The sequence below is a fragment of the Musca domestica genome, unplaced genomic scaffold, assembly GCF_030504385.1.
Source record: "Musca domestica strain aabys unplaced genomic scaffold, Musca_domestica.polishedcontigs.V.1.1 10, whole genome shotgun sequence".
In the NCBI taxonomy this organism is placed as follows: Eukaryota; Metazoa; Arthropoda; class Insecta; order Diptera; family Muscidae; genus Musca; species Musca domestica.
In genome coordinates this window covers 3,104,543-3,127,996 of record NW_026712115.1, presented here as the reverse complement: position 1 = coordinate 3,127,996, position 23,454 = coordinate 3,104,543, and the positions used below count along the sequence as shown (strand labels likewise).

The 23,454-nt window shown below is 35.0% G+C and overlaps 1 protein-coding gene across 1 annotated transcript in view; it reads left to right on the top strand.

Annotated features, from left to right (window-relative positions):
* LOC101896628 (rhythmically expressed gene 5 protein) overlaps positions 1-23,454 on the top strand; it is a 34,019-nt gene that overhangs the window by 7,298 nt on the left and 3,267 nt on the right. The window contains exon 2 of the mRNA XM_005179253.4: positions 22,094-22,283. Within this exon, the coding sequence (XP_005179310.1) occupies positions 22,094-22,283 (190 nt within the window). The remainder of the gene's footprint in view (positions 1-22,093; positions 22,284-23,454) is intronic.

Here is a 23,454-nt window from a genome sequence, read left to right as displayed (position 1 = left end):
TTAGAATCGGATAAAGATATATACGGGAGCTATATCCAAATCTGAACCAATCTCGATAAAATCGGGCAGAGGTATCTATAAGCTGTATTTGATATATTTACCCGAATATCGTTCTTCTCCATAGCCGTAATATGCACTCTGTAGCATATTACGGCTATGGAGAACAAAAATAACAAATCGGATGAACAATATATATGCGAATTATATCAGAATCGATTTCAATAAATTACATTTGTACTTAATGGAGTGGTTTTTTTGCACCTGACCTACCACTGATGTAAATATTAGGATTTTCAAAGTTGGATCAAAATCGGATTATCCTTTCTCTTTCTGTGCAGTGAAATATATATTTTAAAAAAATTCGACTTGTTGTGAGAGAGTTATCAGAAGTAGTTGACCAATATTGCCCATTTTCGAACTCGATCTAAATTTCTTGATACAGGGTGAGATAAAAAACTACAACAAAAATGTCGGTAATAGCAATAAATTTTAGAATAAGTTTAGATTTGTTCGAATTTGTCACCTTTGGCAGGAATTATGGCCTTTAAACGGCCAATAAAATTGTCACAAGCTGCCCGAATATTGCTCTGTGGTATTTTGGCCCATTCCCGGCGAAGCGCTTGCTTGAGGTGATCGACAAAATACTCCAGACACAATACCAACGGATTTGTATCCGGCGATTTCGGTGGCCATTGTGCGCTGGAAATGAAGCGACGAACCTCATTTTGTAACCATTCTTGGGTGGCGCGTGCTGAGTGCAATGGTGCTGATTCCTGTTGGAATGCCTAAGGTCTGCGGCCAAACTGTTTGCGTGCCCAAGGCTTTAATACACCCTTCAGAATATTTTCGCGATTATATTCGGCATTTATTCTGATGCCACGGTCGATTACTACGAGCGGAGAGTGGCCATCGGCTGTTATGGCGACCCACACCATCACCATGACCTACTCTTGAATTCTGGTGGCCAACTAAAGGTGCATATTTTCAGCTGAACTGCTTGACAACGAATGTTTTCTTATCGGAGAACACCAAATTCGGCAGTTCACCACTTTCGGCAAAGCAAAGCAACTCTTTAGCCCTGTTGAGTCTACTTTCTTTCTGTTACGGTGTAAGTTCTTGCACTTTTTAGAATTTCAATGGCTTTACCCCGAGCTCATTTTTCAGCTCACAAGCCATTTTTCGGCCACTTCGACGCGTGTTTCGATTAAGTCGCTTCTTTACTTTTCGAACTATTTCTGCTGATGTTGGTGGTTTCCTCCATCCATTTCATTGACGTCGATCTACGCTACCAGTATCACTTTAACGTCGATGGTACGAGACACAAAAGATTTTTTCACATTTAAATGCTGGAGTGCTCTAACTATAGCCACTTGGTGGTTTTCCAGCCAAATATAAAGAAATCAGATTATCACGCTTGAATTCCATCACAAATAACTTTTTTCTGAGCAGTCACTCGAATAATTTTAACAGCTGTCGGACGAGTGGCTTAGAATTGATGGCAGTCTGAAGTTGGTTGCAGTTTTTTTCATCTCACCCTGTATACCCTTCCCAGCCATAAGAAATTTGATAAGAGATATTTGAATTACATCCAGTATCACTGTTACAGAAAATGGGTCATATCGGCCATCTTTTTGGAAAAGTCTCCCTAGAAGGATTACTCCGATTTCTATTTTTTTTAACATTTTAGCCATTGTTTTCGTTAAATGTTGCCTTATATTGTCATTTAGAGTTCTTTTTGTATAGAAACGATTTTTATCTAATATATTTTTTTTTTTTGAAGAGCTGGTCGCCTTATTCTTTACTGCGGCAGAAGACGAAGAATGTGTTAACAAGTAACTGTTTGCGATGTACAACGATACAAAGGTTTCACCCACTTTCACTTTACCAATTAACGTTATTAGAATCACTGGTTCTACAATTATTGCCAAATGTTAAAGTATAACAACTATTATTGTCTAAACATAATAGAGGTGCTAATAGACGAAAAGATGCTAACAATCTTCAATTACTAGGTAGTAAGAGATTAAGATGAAATACAAGTTTTTATTTGTGTTTTCAGAAGGAATAAATTGTTTCAATGAACCTTTTACACACTGCGAACGAAGGGCCTGTTTTTGTATGACAAATGCGAAAAAAAAAACATTCCAAGTGTGGTTTTTTTTCAATTTGGAATTAAATTAAAAAAGTAAAAAAACTTTGGGGAACTTGAAAAATTTCAACAAATTCAGAAAAATACTGTTTAAATGATGAGCTTTATGCGGGGGCTATACGAAGACCCAGAGCTGCATAAGTACTTTTTTTCGTAGGCTGTAGTACCCATTAAGATCTTCAAATACGAAATTTGAAACAATTCTGGCGAATAATATCGCTAAAATCATCAAAATACAGAATAAAGGAGAAACCGTTATATGGGGGGCTATACGAAGACGTGGTCCTGCATACGCAATTTTTAGGCATAGGCTGTAGTACCCATTACAAACTTCGAATACAAAATTTGAAACAATTCGGGTAAATGATGTCGTTAAAATCATCAAAATACAGGATATCGGGAGGTACCGTTATTTGAGGGCTATACGAAGACGTGGAACTGCATACGACATTTTTTGTCATAGGTTGTCGATAAATCGTCTTAGAATTTTACGCTGATCAAGAATATGTATACTTTGTTGGGTCTATCATGAATATTACAAACGGAATGACAAAGATAATATACCCTCCATAGAATGGTGGAGGGTAAAAAAAAAAAAAATATTATGGTTTTTATACCATCCACCACATGGTATGGAGGGTATATGAAGTCCTTCGTTCCGTTTGTAACTCATCGAAATAATAATTCTTGATCAGCGGACTCTGCCCTGTCCGTCCGTCCGTCCTTCTGCTGTAATCACGCTAAAGTCAGAACGATTAAAGATAGGAAGCTAAAATTTTGCACAGATAAGTCTTTTGTCTGCAGACAGTTAAGTTCGAAGATGGGCTATAACGGACCGGGATATCGTATAGCCTCCATATAACGGTACCCCCGATATTGGGTATTTTGATGATTTTAACCACATTTTTCAATGAAATTGTATAAAATTCTACACAAGGGGTACTTAGTAACTTTTTTAATCCATAAAAAGTAATTGTCTATATAGGTCCACGATATCGTATATCCCCTTTTAACGGTACTTCCAGATATTCGGTATTTTGATGATTTAAGCCACTTCTGTCAATGGAATTGTCTCAAAATCCACACCAAGAGTTCTCCGTTAGTACTTTATCCCTTGAAAGAGAATTGAATATATAGGTCCACGATATCGTATATCCCCCATATAACGGTACCTCCCGATATTCGGTATTTTTATGATTTTAGTCACAATTTCAATGGAATTGTCTGAATTTCTACACAAAAAGTTCTTTGTGAATACTTTATCCCCTGAAAGAGAATTGTCTTTATAGGCCTAGACATCGTATAGCCCCCATATAACGGTACCCCCCCCCAATATTCGGTATTTGATTATTTTAGCCACATTTTTGAATGGAATTGTTTGAAAATCCACACAAGGAGTTCCTTGTGAGTACTTTATCCCCTAGAAGATAACTGTCTAAATAGTTCCACGTTTCAGTATAGTGCCCATATAACGGTACCCCCAGATAGTCGGTATTTTCATGATTTTTTGCGGCATTATTCACCGGAGTTGTTTCAAATTTCGTACATAAAGTTCGGAACACTTACTACAGCCTATGACACAAATTACTCATGCAGAATAACGTCTTCGTTTTTTTCAACGAATTTTTTTTGAAATCTTTCAAGTTTCTTCCAAGGAGCGTATAAAAAGTTCGGCCCGGATGGTGAAAATATCGCCTCTTTGAATACCAACGATTCTATAAGTTTTATAATAAGTTAAGAAGCATTAACATAAATATTGCAAGATCTTGGGACAAATATGGATGGCATTAGTATTGAATACATACAAATTTTGGGTCCTTCCTTATTTTGTCTGCTGTAACTTGTCATCTGTAATTGTTCTCTCAAAAATAAAAAATATATATAATAAAAAATTAAAACTCGTACTTTCGTTTACCTTTTCTTCCCTTTCCTCGTGGCACCAGCTGTAATGAGTATCTCAAAATTTTCAAATATTTTAATATTCATATATTCTGATTTACAACCCCCCTCACATCATCAACTAATCACGAAAAAAACACGAAATAATTAATTACACATTTTTTTTTTTGTTTTAATATAGGCAAATAATTATAGCCGGTTTTATTTTTTTTTTGTTACTTGTAAATGTAAACAATTCGGCAATTTATCAATGTTGGGTAAAACCAAATGTGACAGCCTTTTCTAATTGTTATTGTTATTGTTTTACTTCATTTTTATTAATGATCTACTTTCTAAGCACATTTTCAAAACCACTTTGAATTTCGAATGATTTACGATGTATTGGAGAAAATGCGTTTTATTTTTTGAGAGGTTATTATTTCAATATTTTATACAAATTAATTGTCCTCTGTGAAATTTAAAGCATTTCTATTCGAATTAGTCAATGATGAAAGATTCTGGTTATTAATATTTGTTTCTCCTTTTGATTTCCCTTTTTTTAATGAAACGATATTCGTTTCATTTACAAAAATAACTGCAACAGCAACAATTCTGCACTAAATATTCATTTGTTTTGTTGATACGCTTGGTTGCATTTTATAGTTTTCTATTGTTCGTTCGTTCGTTCATTCATCCACCCATCTATCCTCAAGCGAATTACGAATTGCACTTTACACGTTTTTTGAGTTTTTTTTTTGAGCGGGATGGATGTTGCATTTTTGTATTTTCCTCATCGTTTCAGCTTGTTTTTATCTGAAGACGCAACAACAACAATAGAAATTAAATGAAGTGCAGATTTATTTGTTACAGTTTGTTAAAAGTACAAACTGCTATCCGTTTTCATTGCCTGGCTGGCTTTTGCCGTCGAACAATACAGACCAAATTGTTCAATTTCCTTTTTTGAGTTCCAGATAAAGACACCGTGGGCACAAAGGCGGATAATTTATTTACCCACAGCTTATTTATCCACAAACGTGGATAATTTATTTATCCACCAGCGTGGATAATTTTTTATCCACCAACATGGATAGGTTGTTTACCAATAAACATGGATAGTTTTTCTATCCACAAATGTGTGTATAATTTATTTATCCACAAACGAGGATAATTTTATTTTAATTTTATATTAAGTTTGTCATTCCGTTTGTAACACCTCAAAATATACATTTTAGACCCCACAAAGTATATATATTCTATGTCGATTTAGCGATGTCCGTCCGTCAGTCCATCTGTGGAAATCACTCCAGCTTCCTAACGAAATGAAAATACTACAGCCTATGAAAGAAAATTGTCTGTGCAGGCCCTTGTCTTCATATAGCGCCCATATTACGGTACCTCCCGGTATTCGGTATTTTGACGATTTTAGCGACATTATTTTCCGGAATTGTTTCAAATTTAGTATTTGAAGTTCGTAATGGATACTACAGCCTATGACAGAAAATTGTCTGTGCAGGTCCAAGTTTTCAAACAGCCCCCATATAATGGTAACTCCCTATACTCGGTATTTTACTGATTTTAGCTACATAACTCACCGAATTTTTTTCAAGTTTCGCATTTGAATATTGCAATGGCTTATGACCAAAGTTGCCTACGCAGGTTGACGTCATCTTATAGTCCCCAATATAAATGCTATATTCGGTATTTTTAAGATTTTATCATTTTTTTTTTTTTTTTTTTTTTTTTTTGAAAATTACCAAATTCGCTCCAAATGATGGAGGGTAATTAAAGTTCGGCCCGGCTGAAATTACAGATTTTTTTAATTTTTTTTTGTTTTTTTTTTTTTACCCACTGTGCCGCACACTTGTCTTGGAGCATTTCAAACCACAGCAGCATTGCAGCATTACCCACCACTACTTCCGTTAACTATTGCAAATTGCTGCGGACAACAACAACATTTTCCTAATCTTGCGGATAAGGCATTTGCTAACGCTGTAATTTCTAATGGAAGATAAATATAAAAATACGTATTTTTATTAAAATATTTGAAACATATCCGCGTGGGTTTTGAAATTTTTTATTATTTTTTCAATTAGTATTGGAGGGGGAAATATTTATAAAATGAGAACAGTAATCATAAAATGTCAAAACACGTAGGGAAAGGATTGACATGTGTGGCAAGTTATTTTCCGAAATAAGAACGCTGACAAAATGAAAGATGACAATATAGGGGTGAGATGAAAAAACTGCAACCAACTTCAGACTGCTGTCATTTCTAAGCCACTCGTCCGACAGCTGTTAAAATTATTCCAGTGACAGCTCATTATAATGTTTACAAGCGTACAAAAGCACTTTGGAAAGAATTTTCCAGAAAAAAAGTTATTCGTGATGGAATTCAAGCGTGATAGTGTGATTTCTTTATATTTGGCTGGAAAACCACAAGTGACTATCTTTAGAGTACTCCAACATTTAAATGTGAATAAATTGTTTATGTCTCGTACCATCGCTCGTTACCGTGATACTGGTAGCTTGGTCGAAAGTGGTGAACTGCCGAATTTGGTTTTTCCGATTAAAAAACATTCGTTGTCCAGCAGTTTGTAAACAAACAGAATGATCGTGTTTACTCGCCAAAGACTGAAAATGTGCAACTTCGGTTGACCAACAGAACTCAAGCGCCGGTCATGATGATGTTGTGGGCCGCCATAACAGCCGATGGTCGCCCTCCGCTCGTATTAATCGACCGTGGCATCAGAATAAATGCCGAATATTATCGCGAAAATATTCTGGAGGGTGTATTAAAGCCTTGGGCCCGCAAACATTTTGGCCGCAGACCTTGGACATTCCATCTGGACTCAAAACCATCGTACTCAGCACGAGCCACCCAAAAATGGTTACAAAATGAGGTTCCACAATGGCCACCAAAATCTCTGGATACTAATCCGTTGGACTATTCTGTCTGGAAATACCGCAGGAATGGGCCAAAATATTCGAACAAATCTAAGTTTAGATTTGATGTTTTTTGCCGACATTTTTTGTTTCATTCAATGAAATTAAAAAAAAAATTAAAAATTATGGCTTTTGACTTTGTTGCAGATTTTTTTATCTCACCCTGTACGTCGTTTACAGTTTATCAGATTTAATAAACCCTCAAAATACTATTGAATATATGTCAAAAAATTCGCTTAAAGCGGGTTGTAAACGCGGCAAAAAATTCTAATGTAAACCTATTATGAGAGGACTTTTGGTCCTCAGACTAAATATCAAATAATTTACGTTTCTTCGATATTCAGTGAAAAGACTAAGGAGATTTTAATAATTTTTTAAAATTATTACTTTAATAAATCTTTAAAATAAAAACGAGAGAAAAAGAGATTGGTGGCTTTAAAAGCGCCCGCAAGGATTTTTTAAATTTAGGTCAACATTTTGTTGATATAATGGATCCGGTTTTTGTCAACGCTGCTACAGCTCTTTCAAGTGAAGTATTTCTGTATTTTTTTATGAAATTCAACTAAAATCATAAAGAGTTCCATCACCATCTCCTCTCTTACATTTTGCATTGAAAAAAACTAAAAAAAGGAGTGTCAAGTTGGTCTTGGCTAACCGGCCAGACCCATAGAAAGGTCTACCAAAACTCATCTAAATCCTCCTCTAAAATCCCCTCTTTCACCATATCAACATTGGAGAAGAGACTACAACAAATTCCAATCTGAAGATGATGATGGTTTTGGTGCGGTCAATAACCTGTTGCTATTGTTGTTGCTGCTGCTGCTGCCTTAGCCCAATACATGCCGGATGGATATCAAAAGCAAAAAAAAAAATAACAAAAAACTAAAGAAAATCGCCGTATTTATAGTCACATAATCAAAATATCATTAAGCGAAAACACAATAACATAAAAAATAAAAACATTTCGAAAAGACCAACGACGACAGCAAAAACAGCAACAACATCAGAAACAACTTGATAATTACATGCGAATCAAAAAACGAAAGAAAGAAATTAATAAAGAAAAAAAAACACATGAGAGTAAATTTACATAAAGAAAAAAATTATAAAAAAAAACAAATTGCCGCCATATATGGCCCGTCGCAATACAGCGAAAGCGTTTATTTGGCGAAAAAAAGACAAATCTGCGTTACTGACCCAATGTTAAATGTTGACGCCACACACCATCTCGACGACAGCCAGACGGACGGACGAATGGATGGATGGACAATACAATTTCCAATGACAACAATAGCAGCGGCTTCCTTTCATCCCTCCCAACCACTTGGCTGGGTGATGGGACTTACGTAAATTATTGACTAACATATTCAGTTTTCAGGCTTTTATTTTGTTTTTTTTTTTTTTGGGGGGGGGGGGGGGGGGGGGGGGGTTGAACTGGTTTCCCCCCATAATTGGTGTGTCGTCTGGCGACAGACAACAACGCCAGCGACGACGAATCGCTCAATTGATTACATTTCTTAAATAACTGATATATTAGCTGAAATTTCAAAAATAAAAAAGTAACTCTTTTTTCACAGAAAATGTGTCACAGCTGAATGTGTGTCTGTGTGTGTGGTATATTTTACATGCGTCCATGTGTGTGTGCTTGGTGAGAAAATTCAAGATGACCAAAAGCGATCACTTCATTTTCATAGCACAATGGGATGAAATGTATTAGACTACGTTTACATAGAGCCCTTTGCAGTGATAATTGGCCAATTGCAATGAATTTGATTATGAAAACATATTGTGATTGAACATATTGTGATTGATGTATGTAAACGTATTTTAAATGGCTTGAATGTAAACCATATGAAAATAAATGCCATGATAAATTAATACAGGTAACCGCATCGACACAGATGTTGGTACAATAAACAGTCAAACCAATTTCAGAATTCAACGTATAAAATTCAAAATTTTAAATCACGTCGCATGATTTTTATTTTTTATACCCTCACTCATACAGAGTGAGATAAAAAAACTGCAACAAAGTCAAACGCCATAATTTCTACATTTTTTGTTGTTGCAAAAATTTTAAATTTTATTGAATGAAAGCAAAAAATATCGGAAATAGCATTAAATTTTAGAATAAGTTTAGATTTGTTCGAATTGGTCACCTTTGGCACGAATTATGACCTTCACATGCTGCCCGAATGTTGCTCTGCGCTATTTTGGCCCATTCTCGGCGAAGCGCTTGCTTGAGGTGATCGACACATTGGTATTTTTTAGTGCCAACCTTGCTTTCCAAAATACTCCAGACAAAAAAGTCCAATGGATTGGTATTCAAAGACTTTGGTGGCCTTTGTGCGCTGGAAATGAAGCGAGGAACCTCATTTTGTAACCATTCTTGGGTGGCACGTGCTGAGTCCTGTTGTAATGTCCAAGGTCTGCGGCCAAAATGTTTGCGTGCCCAAGGCTTTAATACACCCTCCAGAATATTTTCGCGATAATATTCGGTATTTATCTGATGCCACGGTCGATTAATACGAGGGAAGAGTGGCCGGCACCATGGCCGGCGTTTGAGTTCTGGTGGCCAAGCGAAGGTGCACATTTTCAGCTGACCTTTTTGGCAAGTAAACACGATCATTTGGTTTGTTTACAAACTGCTGGACAACGAATGTTTTCTCATCGGAGAAAACCAAATTCGACAGTTCACCACTTTCGGCCAAGCGAAGCAACTCTTTAGCTCTTTTGAGTCTATTTTCTTTCTGCTGCGGTGTAAGTTCTTCCACTTTTTGGAATTTCAATGGCTTTACCCCGAGCTCATTTTTCAATATTTGCCGAATAAAATATTGCGATATGTTCAGCTCACGAGCCATTTTCCGGCCACTGCGACGAATAACTTTTTTTTTTTGATAATTCTCACCAAAATGCTTTTGTACGCTTGTAAACAATATAATGAGCTGTCACTGGAATAATTTTAACAGCTGTCGGTCGAGTTGCCTAGAAATGGCAGCAGTCTGAAGTTGGTGTCGGGTTTTTCCTTTTACCCTGTATATTCATTAAAAAAAACAAATAACTTTGTTTTTAATGTATGTTATTCTTTTTCTTTTTACAACAAATTTAAAATGGACAAAATAATATTTTCGCATAACAGTCTTTTCCTCTGTTTTGGTTGCAGCGAATTCAAATTTAATTGACAGATGGTTTAATCAGCTGAGATGGAAGGGGGATCTTATACATGGATCATGCTTTACAGTGTGAATATTTTTTTTACTTTCTCTTTCTATTTCTCTATCATTTGCCATATCAACTGTGTATTTCTTTTTCCTTTACCTATACCACATATTTATTTCAATCACAATAAATATTTTGACAACTAATCGAATGATCAGCTGTTTTAAAGGGAGCATCTATTTATTGCCATTAACTGTCAAAATACGTATTGTGACTGATACAAAAAATACAAAAAGGTAAACAAGTGTTCATGATGTTTGGTATTTTTTAGGATTTCGTCACAGTTTCCACAGGAAGTATATGTACATGCATGTGTCACAGTATTTTGACTTTTTTCTTTTTTTCTTTTGACTTTTGATATAATAAACTACTTTGTTGTAAACGTTTGCGAAAAAGGCAATAAAGATTAAAAAGCTTTGTTTACCCAAGTATAAAAAATAAAATTGGCGGCTAGTGTAATTTTTTAAAGGCGCTCCTTCGGAAAAAGCAATCACAAATATATTGACGTATTGAATGACAGCATGTGAAATTATTCAAATTCATTGATGACTTTTATATGGTCATCAACATATATGGCTGTAATAAAAAATGGATTGACGTAAATCAAAATAATCATGACAGCCCAAGTCGGGTGACTTCATCACCATCTTCCATACTACTTATACCTCCAACATCAATGGCATTTCTTAGAAAATAATTTTCATTGAAAAATGGCAAAGTAAAATGGTTTTGCAAAGCGAAATGATGAATTAATCTACCGATAAGATCGTGTCATTAATATTTTCCTAAACAACGCAATTATTAACACTTTATTAGGCAAGCCATATATTTTTATTGCTGTTGTATTTTCCAAAACAAGAACCTGTTTCATCTTTTTCCAGAAAAAAATCCAAAACATCAATGTTGAACTTATCTACATAACTTGATGGTTAAGTTACCTATGCTGATGAGATGGGGAGTTTTTTTCTCTCTCTCTCTCTCTTTCTACATTCTTTTGTATAAAAATATTTACTCATCAGCTAGTAAGTAATTCGTTCATTCATCTGATAACATGTTTTATGTGTCTTGATCATAACCACGTTCTGACATTCCTTATTTTATTTATTACCCTCCCGCGTTTTTCTTGTTCTTTTTTGAAAATTCTTCTTTCAGTGATAAATGGCTGGAGAATCTTAACTTATCTTCAAAGTAGCTATGAATGTCTAGAGTGCTTTGGCAATAAATCGCTCTGTTTGCAATTAATGCTGGTAGTCAGTCACGCAAATTGAAGAAATGACGAGCGTATAAGACATTATTAAAATCAGTAGCCGAAGTTGATGAACCATCTCTGATAATGCATTCACAATAGCAAATGGCAATAAACATTAAGTCAGAGGAAATGCATCATCATTGGCTGCCATAAAAATGATATTAAAGATAGATATTGAATATATTATTTGTGTGCAAAAATATATATACAGGGTGAGATGAAATAAGTGCAACCAACTTCAGACTGCTGTCACGTCTAAGCCACTCGTTCGAAAGCTGTTAAAATTATTCCAGTGTATACATGCGTACAAAAGCATTTTGGTGAGAATTTTCCAGAAAAAAATTATTCGTGATGGAATTCAAGCGTGAAAAATGAGCTCGGGGTTAAGCCATTGAAATTCCAAAAAGTGCAAGAACTTACACCACAACAGAAAGAAAATAGACTCAAAAGAGCTAAAGAGTTGCTTCGCATGGCCGAAAGTGATGAACTGCCGAATTTGGTTTTCTCCGATGAGAAAACATTCGTTGTCCAGCAGTTTGTAAACAAACAAAATAATCGTGTTTACTTGCCAAAGAGGTCAGCTGAAAATATGCAACTTCGGTTGGCCACCAGAACTCAGGCGCCGGCCATGGTGATGATGCGGGCCGCCATAACAGCCGATGGTCGCTCTCCGCTCGTATTAAACGACCGTGGCATTGGAATAATTGACAAATATTATCGCGAAAATATTCTGGAGGGTGTATTAAAGCGTAGGGCACGCAAATATTTTGGCCGCAGTCCTTGGACATTCCAATAGGACTCAGCACGCGCCACCTAAAAATGGTTACAAAATGAGGTGCCTCATAGGTACCTAAATGGTACCTCCCGATATTCGGTATTTTGATGATTTTAGCGACATTATTCACCGGAACTGTTTCAAATTTGGTATTTGAAGTTCGTAATGGATTCTACAGCCTATGACAGAAAATTGTCCGTGCGGGCCCACGCCTTCGTATATAACGGCATCCCTCGATATTCGGTATTTTGATGACTTTAACGAGATTATTCATCGGCCTAAGTCAGAAAATTCTCTGTGCAATTCCACGTCTTCGTATAGCCCCCATATAACGGTACCTCCCTATATTCGGTATTTTGATGATGATTTGAGCTACACTATTCACCGACTTTTTTTTTGACAAGTTTTGCATTCGAATGTTGTAATGGCTTATGTCAAAAGTTGCCTATGCAGGTCCATGTCGTGTAATATAACGGCTACATTCGGTATTTTTAAGATTTTAACGAATTTTTAAGGATTTTTTACTTATTTGGTTAATTCTTGGCTTAAGGTCATTAAAAAACTATGTTTTTATTTTTGAAATTTTTCCTTTTTTATTCATCCAATATTTCGATTTCCTCCGGAAATCATCTTCATATTTTTTTTTTTTTTTTTTTTTTGAAAATTACAAAATTCGTTCCAAATGATGTAGGGAATTCAGAGTTCGGCCCGGTCGAACTTTCAGCTTTTTTTACTTGTTTTAATGTTTGACTGTAATTTTTGAACGATGAATTTCTAAGTATTAGTGGAATTGAACAGAAATTGAACAAGTCAACCCAGCTGATTTGTTTTTTTTATGAAAAAAATCAGCCTATTACTCATGGTCAATAAAAAGGTAAAATAGAGCTCCCAACTGATAACAATTTTTTTCTACTTCTTCCAATTTTGTGTATGTATTTGTTGTTTTGAAGAATAAAAACAAAATATTTTTAAAATCAATGATTGGAAGAAAATCAAATTGCGGGGAGCGCATCAATAATATTGACCAGATTTGTCATGTAATTGAAAGATTGAACACTTAGGATCATATTTTTGAGAGAATATCCAGAATTTCATTCATCTTTGGTGGTATTTGACTCATTTTAGAAATTAACAAAAAATATCAAATAAATGAAAATAACTTGTTGGATATAATTTTGAATAATTCTGACACGAACCGGGCTTAGCCTCAGAGCTGTAGTTTTACGAAGCTGTTCTACCTCCTTATTGTACCATGCTATTACTTATGACAGAAAAGCTATCTTCTTATGTACCTCCATCTGTTAAAAATATTTAAATCTTTCGTTTTTCTCTTTGCATTTAAAATCCTTTGAAAATATTTCTTATAAATCCACTTTTCTGGCACTTATAGGTCGTTAAGAATATTCTTTAATATCCCAAAACAATGGTCCATAGAGAATATTTTGAAAAATAATCTGAAGAATATTTAAGAAAAAAACTATGTGACTACTTTGACAGACCTTCATAAGTGTAATTTTGCGCTTCACAATGGGTTAAAAATACGATTATCATTTCGATAAGGTATTTATTTGTTTTACAGAAGTAAATACCCATGACTGATTTAAGGTGACACGGATTACGGTACCTCTTCGGAATAGAAATGTAAATGGCATAGCCGACAAACATACGGGGGGCGTTCCAATATAGTTGTTCATTGCAATCAGGCGAGTGCGGCAAAAAGAGCCAAATTCGTATAGTGAATAGTCTAGCAAACGTTAAAAATGAATTAAAATTTTTTTGTCAACTCAAAGTACGTGACAAATTTAACAATATTCAGACAATTCGGCGCATTGTTTAAAAAAAAAAATGATTATATTGGAATTGTTTTTTTTTGTTTTATTCCAATAGAGGTGAAGTATAGCAAAATAAAACCCCCGCATAAATTATTGCACAATATTTTAGTTTAGGTTCTTGTTTTTCGCCTCAAGAAGCTAACAAACAAATTATTGACGTTATTTCGGTAAACAAACAAAAAATATTATTAAATTGTCTAGCTCACACACAAAAGAAAAAAAGTTTTTGAATGAATTCCAAAAAAAAAGAGAAGAAGAAGAAAAAATAGCCACTCGAGTTTTATTATTGATTTATTGAGAATTATAAGCGATTTGCCATTTCAACAAAAACAAGTGAATTGGAAGAACCATAATGATGATGATCTCAACGTATCAGTGTGAAAGGCTTGATAAAAATCTTTTGTTGTCTGTTATATAATTATTTGTTTGAAGCCGAAATCAAAGCAAGTGACGCGTTGACAGCTCTTGATTAAACGCGTGTTGGGGGGTTCTAAGTTGTTTGAGAATTTTGAAGTTGGCGTGAATTAGTTTTGTTTTTTTTTGTTTAATTTTCAAAACAGTAGGAAGCAATTTGAAATTTTTTATTTGTAGATCTAAATAGCAGCGGACTTGTGTTCTCGATGATTGAATCAGCGCTGTGATTGAAACCCCTTACCCCAATTGCAAGAGATATTTTGTATTTTATCAAGTGAACTTTTGCGTTTTACGGGTGCGTATCTGTACAAAAGTCTGTACCAAATTCAAATTTGCCATTTTTCCATTTAAGATAAGATATAAACTATGGATCAGATAGGTCAACATTTTTTTTTTTGTGTTTGTTTTCTCTTTCGAGACGAGCTTAATGATCTGAAATTTGCAGTGAAAAGGAAAGCCAGATAGACACTATCACACACTCACCACTATGCGACGCGTTTCGCCGTTGGTTAAGCGGCTCATCAGGCATATTTGATGTGGATGATGGCTTACAAGGGCCGTTCTCTGGAAAGTAGTATATATTTCGAACTTATTGCAAATTAGCATATGCGAATTATACACTAGAAACTCTCCAGGTTCGACTCAAGTTCTATTGGCAGATCTTTTTCACAGCAACGTTTTGTTTTTGTAGTGATGGATTTTTTGTCCACAACAACTACATTGCTTTTTTTGTTTTTCTTCGATATGGAAATTAAAGGAACATTTGAACTTAGTATAAGGTAGCCGTATTTGTCATGGTAGTAGAATACAGGTAGTCACATCGACGCAGCTGCTGGCACATTGAACTGTCAAACCAATTTTGGAATTGAAAATTTTGAATGAAAAATTATTAAAACTTGTAAAAATTGCTTAAAAATTCATATCTTACATAACACAAAAAAATGTACTCATTTTTGAGAAATCGTTAAAAAGTTGTGACATATTAATGTTCGCAAGCGTTTTGCATCTACCTATATTATTTTACCATGCATATCTGTCAAGGAAGAACAACAAGGCGAGAGGGCAAGAGATAAAAGTGAAACAAACAACTCACCAATCGTTGGTGAGCCAGTTCGGAGGGGGACTTAAATGTAAACGAGAGCGAGAGAGAGAGTGCACACATGTCGCTAAATCCCAGAGCTGGCCAAATTATTGGTGAGTTTTTTCTTTAACATCTGCCCTCTCGAAAATTAAAAAAAAAATCTGTAAGTTCGGCCGAGCCCTCCAACATTTGAAACGAATTTGGCAATTTTCAAAAAAATAAAATCCGTTTAAAATTCTGTTAAATTCTTAAAAATACCGAATGTAGCCGTTATATTAAGGGCTATGCAACTAAACTATTACAATATTCAAATGCGAAACTTGAAAAAAAAATTGGTGAATTATGTAGCTAAAATCATCCAAACACCGAATATAAGGGGGATACCGAATAATATTTGGGGATATACCAAAATGTGGACCTATACTGACAATTTTCTGTCTTAGGCTGTAGTATCCATTACGAACTTTAAATACCAAATTTGAAAAGATTCGAGTGCATAAGTTGCTAAAATCGTCAAAATGCCAAATATCGGAAGGTGGTGTTATATGGGGGCTATAAGAAGACATGGACCTGCACTGACAATTTTTTGTCATAGGCTGTAGCATCCGATGCAAACTTCAAATACCAAATTTGAGATAATTCCGGTGAATAATGTCACTAAAATCATCAAAGTACCGAATATCCGGAGGTACGGTTATATGGGGGTTGTACGAAGACGTGGACCTACTTGGCCCAACACCAAAAGTCCTGCAGACATAATATACATTTGAGTAAAATGTTATCAATCTATTTCATTTCGTTCGGAAGCTAGAGTGATTTCCACAGACGAACTATTTCCATATTTGGACTATATCGGCTACTTCCTATACTTTATATGAGATATGTGAAATAGTCTAAATAGAATCGGATGTTAATTTCTCATTTTATGATATTTAAAATTTTGATCCTTTGTGGGGGAAGTACCACAAGGAGTAGACCGACATATTCCATATTTACACCAGGCATCGGGTTAATAAAAATATTATGATGTGAGTTATTTGAAAACAATCGCTAAGAGTCCGATTCATATTTTATAAAAGTTAAAATTATTCAAAATGTTGAACCTTTGTTGGGGAGGTACTTGATGCAGTGGACCGATATTGTTCATTTTCGTACCTTACCTAGTACTGATGGAAATATTAGGATTCGCAAAGTTGGGGCAAATCAAATTATCGTTTCTCTTTCTGTGCAGATACATAATTTTTTGAAAATTCCTACCCTTTGTGGGGGAAATACCATCTCCGAACTCCATCTAAGTATGACAAAAATATTACGATGGACCAAGTTTGAACCAAATCGGATACTCCCTTCGAGAGTTATCGTGCGCACCAGCCAGACAGACAAACGGACGGACGGGCATCTCTAGACCGACTCCAAATGTCCTGAAACAGATTTGGTCCAAAGAGACCTAGGGTCGAAAACCGTTATTTCGACTAGGTACGTCAAATGATTTATACCCTTTCTAGCCATATGGGACACCCTTTATAAACCCCACCAAAATCAGTTTGTCCGCAAAGATTCCCTTAAGATCGTTCTTTAAGACTCCCCTAAGATCGTCCCTCAAGATTCCCTTAAAGTCTACTGTAGAGAGTTCCTTGTCGTATATTAGGACTAACTTCAGATCGTCTTTGACGTCAAAACGAAAGACTTAAGACACAAACCCCAAATAACAACAAGAATCGCCGCCCCTCAAAACACACAAACAACACACCTTAAAGCAAAACGCAATTATTAGCCAAAATCCAAATCATGAAATATTTTCAAAAAATAATGATAATGATAACAATAACAATAAAAACCAACAACTCGTGCCTGTTATTATTCATCCGTCCATAATTATGCAAATTAAAATAGCCGCCGTTACTGTCACAACCCCTATACCTGTTTACAACGCAAATAATTCTTGAGAAAAATCTATAGCATCTTCCGAAAACGACTGAATATTTCTATGGAATTCTTTTGCTTCTTTCCCTACGTCGCCGACGTTTAACCGCAAAAATGGTCTCTTATGTGTGCAAAATTTTGTAGATATTCGAGAGTGTTAAACAAAATAAAATTAAACTGGTTTTATATTTGAAAATTTGCTTTGGCTAAATCGATGTGTCACACAAGTGATATTTTTCGTGTCGAATTCGAATGATAGATACAAATATTTGCTCTGTTCCAGTACTTGCAAGAATCTACTAGTCTTGTAATTTCCTTTCGATATCATAAAGGGAAAATCGGTTATGGTAATAAACACTTTTACATTCTTGCAGTTCTGGAACAGAGCAATTATAAGCTGCGTGTAGTTAGAAGACCTTCTGTGGGTTTTGTCAATAGAAAGATTAAATAAAAGTATTAAGACTTCTAAGACAGAATAGGCCTTATTACATCGGTCGGATCTTACTTATATCAAAATAGTCCTAAACATCCTTCAAAATACATTTTCAAAAAGAATTGCTTCAAAAATATTTGAAGCCCCTTAACAGGTAAGAAGACCCCCCACAGCATCTCAATTCCAAAGAATGCCTTGCTTTTTTATTTATTATACCCTCCAGCATTATATGAAGGGTATATTAACTTTGTCATTCCGTTTGTAACTTCCCCAAATATTCATTATAGACCGTGCAGAGTAGATATATTCTGGATTAGTGTAAAATTCTAAGACGATCTAGCGACGTCCGCCTGCATGTCTGTCTGTTGTAATCACGCTATCTTTCGAAATAATTGAGATAGAAGGCTAAAATTTTGCATACATGCATAGTTTACTAGCAGGCAGGTTACGTTCGTAAATGGGTCATGTCGGTCCACGTTTTCGTATAGCCCCCATATAACGGTACCTCCCGATATTCGGTATTTTCATGATTTTAGCGACATTATTTATCAGAATTATTTCATATTTAAAGTTCGTAATGGTTACTACAGCACATGACAACATTTTTGTATGCAGGTCCAAGTCCTCGTATAGACCCCATATAACGGTACCTCCCTATATTCGGTATTTTGATGATTTCAGCAACATTATTCACCGGAATCGTTTCAAATTTCGTACTGGAAGATCCTAATGAGTACTACAACCTATGGCAAAAAAATTCGTATGCAGGTCCACGTCTTCGTATAGCCCCCATATAACGGTACCTCACGTTAGTCGGTATTTTGACGTTTTCAGCACCATTATTCATCGGAATCGTTTCAAATTTCGTATTAGAAGATCTTAATGGGTACTAAAACCTATGGTAAAAAATGTCGTATGCAGGTTCACGTCTTCGTATAGTCCCCATATAACGGTTTTCATTTAAGTGGTAGTTTTCGGAATTTTTTGAAAAATTTCAAGTTCCTTCCAAATGGTGGAGGTATTAAAAGTTCTACTTGTTTATATCAACATTTTGGGTTTCAAAGTTACCGATTTTTGTCGGTAACTCAAAAAATGAGTTAGAGAATTCCATCACAGAATAGTCCTAAACATCCTTCAAAATACATTTTCAAAAAGAATTGCTTCAAAAATATTTGAAGCCCCTTAACAGACAAGAAGACCTCCCACAGCATCTCAATTCCAAGAAATGCCTTGCTTTTCTTATTAGTTTTATTTTTTTTTACAAAATTCCCCCAGCCGAGGCTTCAGTTCATTAATTATCTTTTAGCGTTTGCACACTTCATTTGCAAAATGTACAGCGAAAGCGCTATGTCACCGCAGACACTTGACCCCCAACCATCCAGAATGTTTGCATTATCAGTTAACAACTATAAAATTAATGTGCTAAAATAAACAAAATCAAAATGAATCATTTCTGAGATTTGTATTTATTTTTTCGTCATATTTTTTCTTAATAATGCCAAGGTTTAGTTGTACTGTGGAATTTCGAAAAAAAGGTGTGTGTTTAACAGGCACCCATCTCCTTGCGCATCATGTTTAATCGTAACGATGATCAATGAGAAAATATTTACAACAACAAATGATGATGATATTCAGAAGATTTTTTTTTTTTGAAATGACATCGTACAAAATAAAAATGACACACAGACATACTGTTTAGGGAGTTGTTTAAAAATTAATAATATTTAAACAAACATATTCTGTAATTATTTTTTTTTTTTAATTTACCTGGAACAGAAAGTATAATGAAACATGTAAAAATAAGTAAGTTCGGCCGGGCCAATTAAAAATATAAAATAAAACTCGTTAAAAATGTTGCTAAAATCTTAAAAATCCGAATATAGCCACTATATTGGGTGCTATACGAAGACCTTCATAGGCAACTTTTGTCATAAGCTATTACAATATTCAAAAACAAAACATGAAAAAATTCGGTAAATAATGCAGCCAAAATCATCAAAAACCGAATATAGGTTCCGTATAGGTATCGAGGTACCGTCCTATCGGGGCTATGTGAGGACCTGAACCTGCATAGACAATTTTCTGTCACAGGCTGTAGGTCCTACAGGGTGAGATGAAAAAACTGCAACCAACTTCAGACTGCTGTCATTTCTAAGCCACTCGTCCGGCAGCTGTTAAAATTATTCTAGTGACAGCTCATTATATTGTTTACAAGCGTACAAAAGCATTTTGGTGAGAATTTTCCAGAAAAAAATTTATTCGTGATAGAATTCAACCGTGATAGTGTGATTTCTTTATATTTGGTTGGAAACCCACAAGTGGCTATCGTAAGACCCCGCCAGCATTTAAATGTGAATAAATCGTTTGTGTCTCGTACCATCGCTCGTTATCGTGATACCGACGTCAAGGAAGTGGACGGAAGAAAACAGCAACATCAGCAGAAATGGTTCGAATATTAAAGAAGCGATTTGATCGAAATTCGCATCGCAGTGGCCGAAAATGTGGCTCATGAGCTGAACATATCGCAATATTCGATTCGGCAAATATTGAAAAATGAGCTCGGGGTAAAGCCAATTAAATTCCAAAAAGTGCAAGAACTTACACCGCAAGGGAAAGAAAATAGACTCAAAAGAGCTAAACAGTTGCTTCGCTTCACCGAAAGTGGTGAACTGCCGAATTTGGTTTTCTCCGAACAGAAAACATTCGTTGTCCAGCAGTTTGTAAACAAACAAAATGATCGTGTTTATTTGCCAAAGAGGTCAGCTGAAAATGTGCACCTTCGGTTGGCCACCAGAACTCAAGCGCCGGCCATAGTGATGGTGTGGGCCGCCATAACAGCCGATGATCGCTCTACGCTCGTTTTAATCAGAATAAATGCCGAATATTATCGCGGACATATTCTGGAGGGTGTATTAAAGCCTTGGGCATGCAAACATTTTGGTCGCAGACCTTGGACATTCCGACAGGACTCAGCACCATCGTACTCAGCACGCGCCACCCAAGAATTGTTAGAAAATGAGGTTCCTCGCTTCATTTCCAGCACACAATGGCCACCAAAATCTCCGGATACCAATCCGTTGGACTATTGTGTCTGGAGTATTTTGGAAAGCAAGGTTGGCACATTAAAAATACCAAAGTGGCGATCACCTCAAGCAAGCGCTTCGCCGGGAATGGACCAAAATACCGCAGAGCAACATTCGGGCAGCGTGTGATGGATTCATGTCGTTTTGAAGGCCATAATTCGTGCCAAAGGTGACCAATTCGAACAAATCTAAACTTATTCTAAAATTTAATGCTATTTCCGACATTTTTTGAATTAATTCAATAATATTTAAAAAAAAAAAAATTAAAAATGCTGGCGTTTGACTTTGTTGCTGTCTTTTCTATCTCACCCTGTATTTTTCGGAACAGCTGTTTTCTTGCCAGATTTTTATCATCTTTTTCACCTTTTGAGACTAGAGCTATAATAGATTCAATTTCATTTTTTTTATTACATTACCCCTGAAAATTCGAATTTAAAAAAAAAATTCTTATCAAACTTATTAGCGGATTTTAAAAATAATATTTTACAAATATATTTTATTTATTAAACGACGATCCCACTATCCATTGGACCCACGGGTTTTCCTCAATTTGTTATTCGTAAACTCATGGCCGGTAATAAAATAAAATGCGAAAAAATAAACATAAATAATGTGGCAGAACCATCAACACATTGACAGCTAATAAATTATGAATAATTTCTGTGTAAATGTAAACGAAAGCCTTTAAACAAATTATGTACATGCTATAAATTTATAATTGTTGCAATAAAAGTATTTTTTCTTTTCTTTCTTCGCTGATTCTGATTTTTATTGGCTCTTTGTATGAAAACGAAATAAAGAACAGATCCTTATATTTTCGAAACTTCCCTTTCTTTGTGCGACAATTTGTACATCACTCTCGATTTTATGCGAGTGTTTGTATCTGTTGCCAACTTATATAACATTTATTTGCCTCAACATTCCGCATACAAATTACCACAAAATAAATTCTGCCCAACAAACAAAAATCCAATCATAAAAAGTGAATCACAAAGAATATCCGTCCACATTTTGGTTTTGCCAAATTTCTTAATTTCAAATTTCCAGCACATTTTTTTCTCAAAATAATTTTTTGTTTATTTATTTGTTTTTTTTTTTTTTTCTTTTATTTTAGATGTCTTATTTGTATTCCCATTTTGCCCAATTGGTGAGCGTGCACTGTAAAACAACAGCAGCAACGTCAAACACACCGGTCAATCAATGCAAACATGATTTGTTGAATTATGGCTATGAGAAATTACAAACGTTTGCGGATAACCAACTGGAGGCAATGGATCCCTATCAACGGAATTCGGAAAATTTAAGTAAGTATATTTTTACAATTATTAATATAAGTTGTTATTATGATAGTAAACTTAAAAGACTTAAGCAGGACTCCTATCCTTCATTAGTCATTTACAAGGCGGCGAATGATGCCCTCGTTTAAAATTTTTTTCTAAAAAAATTGGCCGAGTAAATGAAGAATGATATGAAGAATATAACCTAAAAAATAATAAAACCAAAAATATTTGACTCATAAGTCATGTAAGACGTCATGTATGCAATGGTTAAATTTTGCTTAAGCTGCAGTTAGGACAAATATGAAAATTGACAATATCGCGCCTTGTTTAACTATAAAACTGGTTGAAGATTGCCATCATGCATTTTCAGTCGAATTGGAATTAAATTAGTTACAGAAAATTTTCAGCGTAAAGGTGTAAGCATGGTACAATTAAGGAGGTAGAACAATTTCGTAAATACAGTCCTCAGGCCATGCCCGAATTATTCAATTATTTGGAATTATTCAAAATTATATCTAACAAATTGTTTTCATTTATTTAGTATTTTTTGTTTATTTCTAAATTGAGTTAAATAGGGCGAAAGATAAATGAAATGCCTGGATGTTCTCTCAAAAATATGACACTTAGGTATTCAATCTTTCAATTCCATGGCAGATCTGGTTAATATTATTAATGCTCGCCCCGCAATTTAATTTTCTTTCAATCATTGATTTTGAAAATGTTTTGTTTTTATTTTTCAAAACAACAAATACGTACACAAAATTGGCAGATGTCAGGCACACTTAGAAAAAAAATGTAATCAGCTGAAAGCTCTACCTGAACCTTTAAGGTCCAAGTACATAAAAAGCTTGAAGTCATGGCTTGGCATATTAATATCAAATTATACCGGGGAAACGACGGCAGAATTTTAGTGGGGCTCTGTAATCCCTTTATAAAATGTGAAGATTTTGACATCACTTTTCAGCTGATTTTCTGGGGTTTTGATCTAAAAACACAACTTTTACAAAAAACGTAATTCATGGACTACACAAGAACTAACAGCATCGAGAAAATTTCCTTAAAATTAAGCATAAAAAATCTCAATTTTTATATGTTTGGGCTTAAAAAATATAAATAAAACAAGAAAAAAGCAGCTAAGTTCGGCCGGGCCAATTTTTTTATACCCTCCACCATGCGAAAGGAACTTGATTTAAAA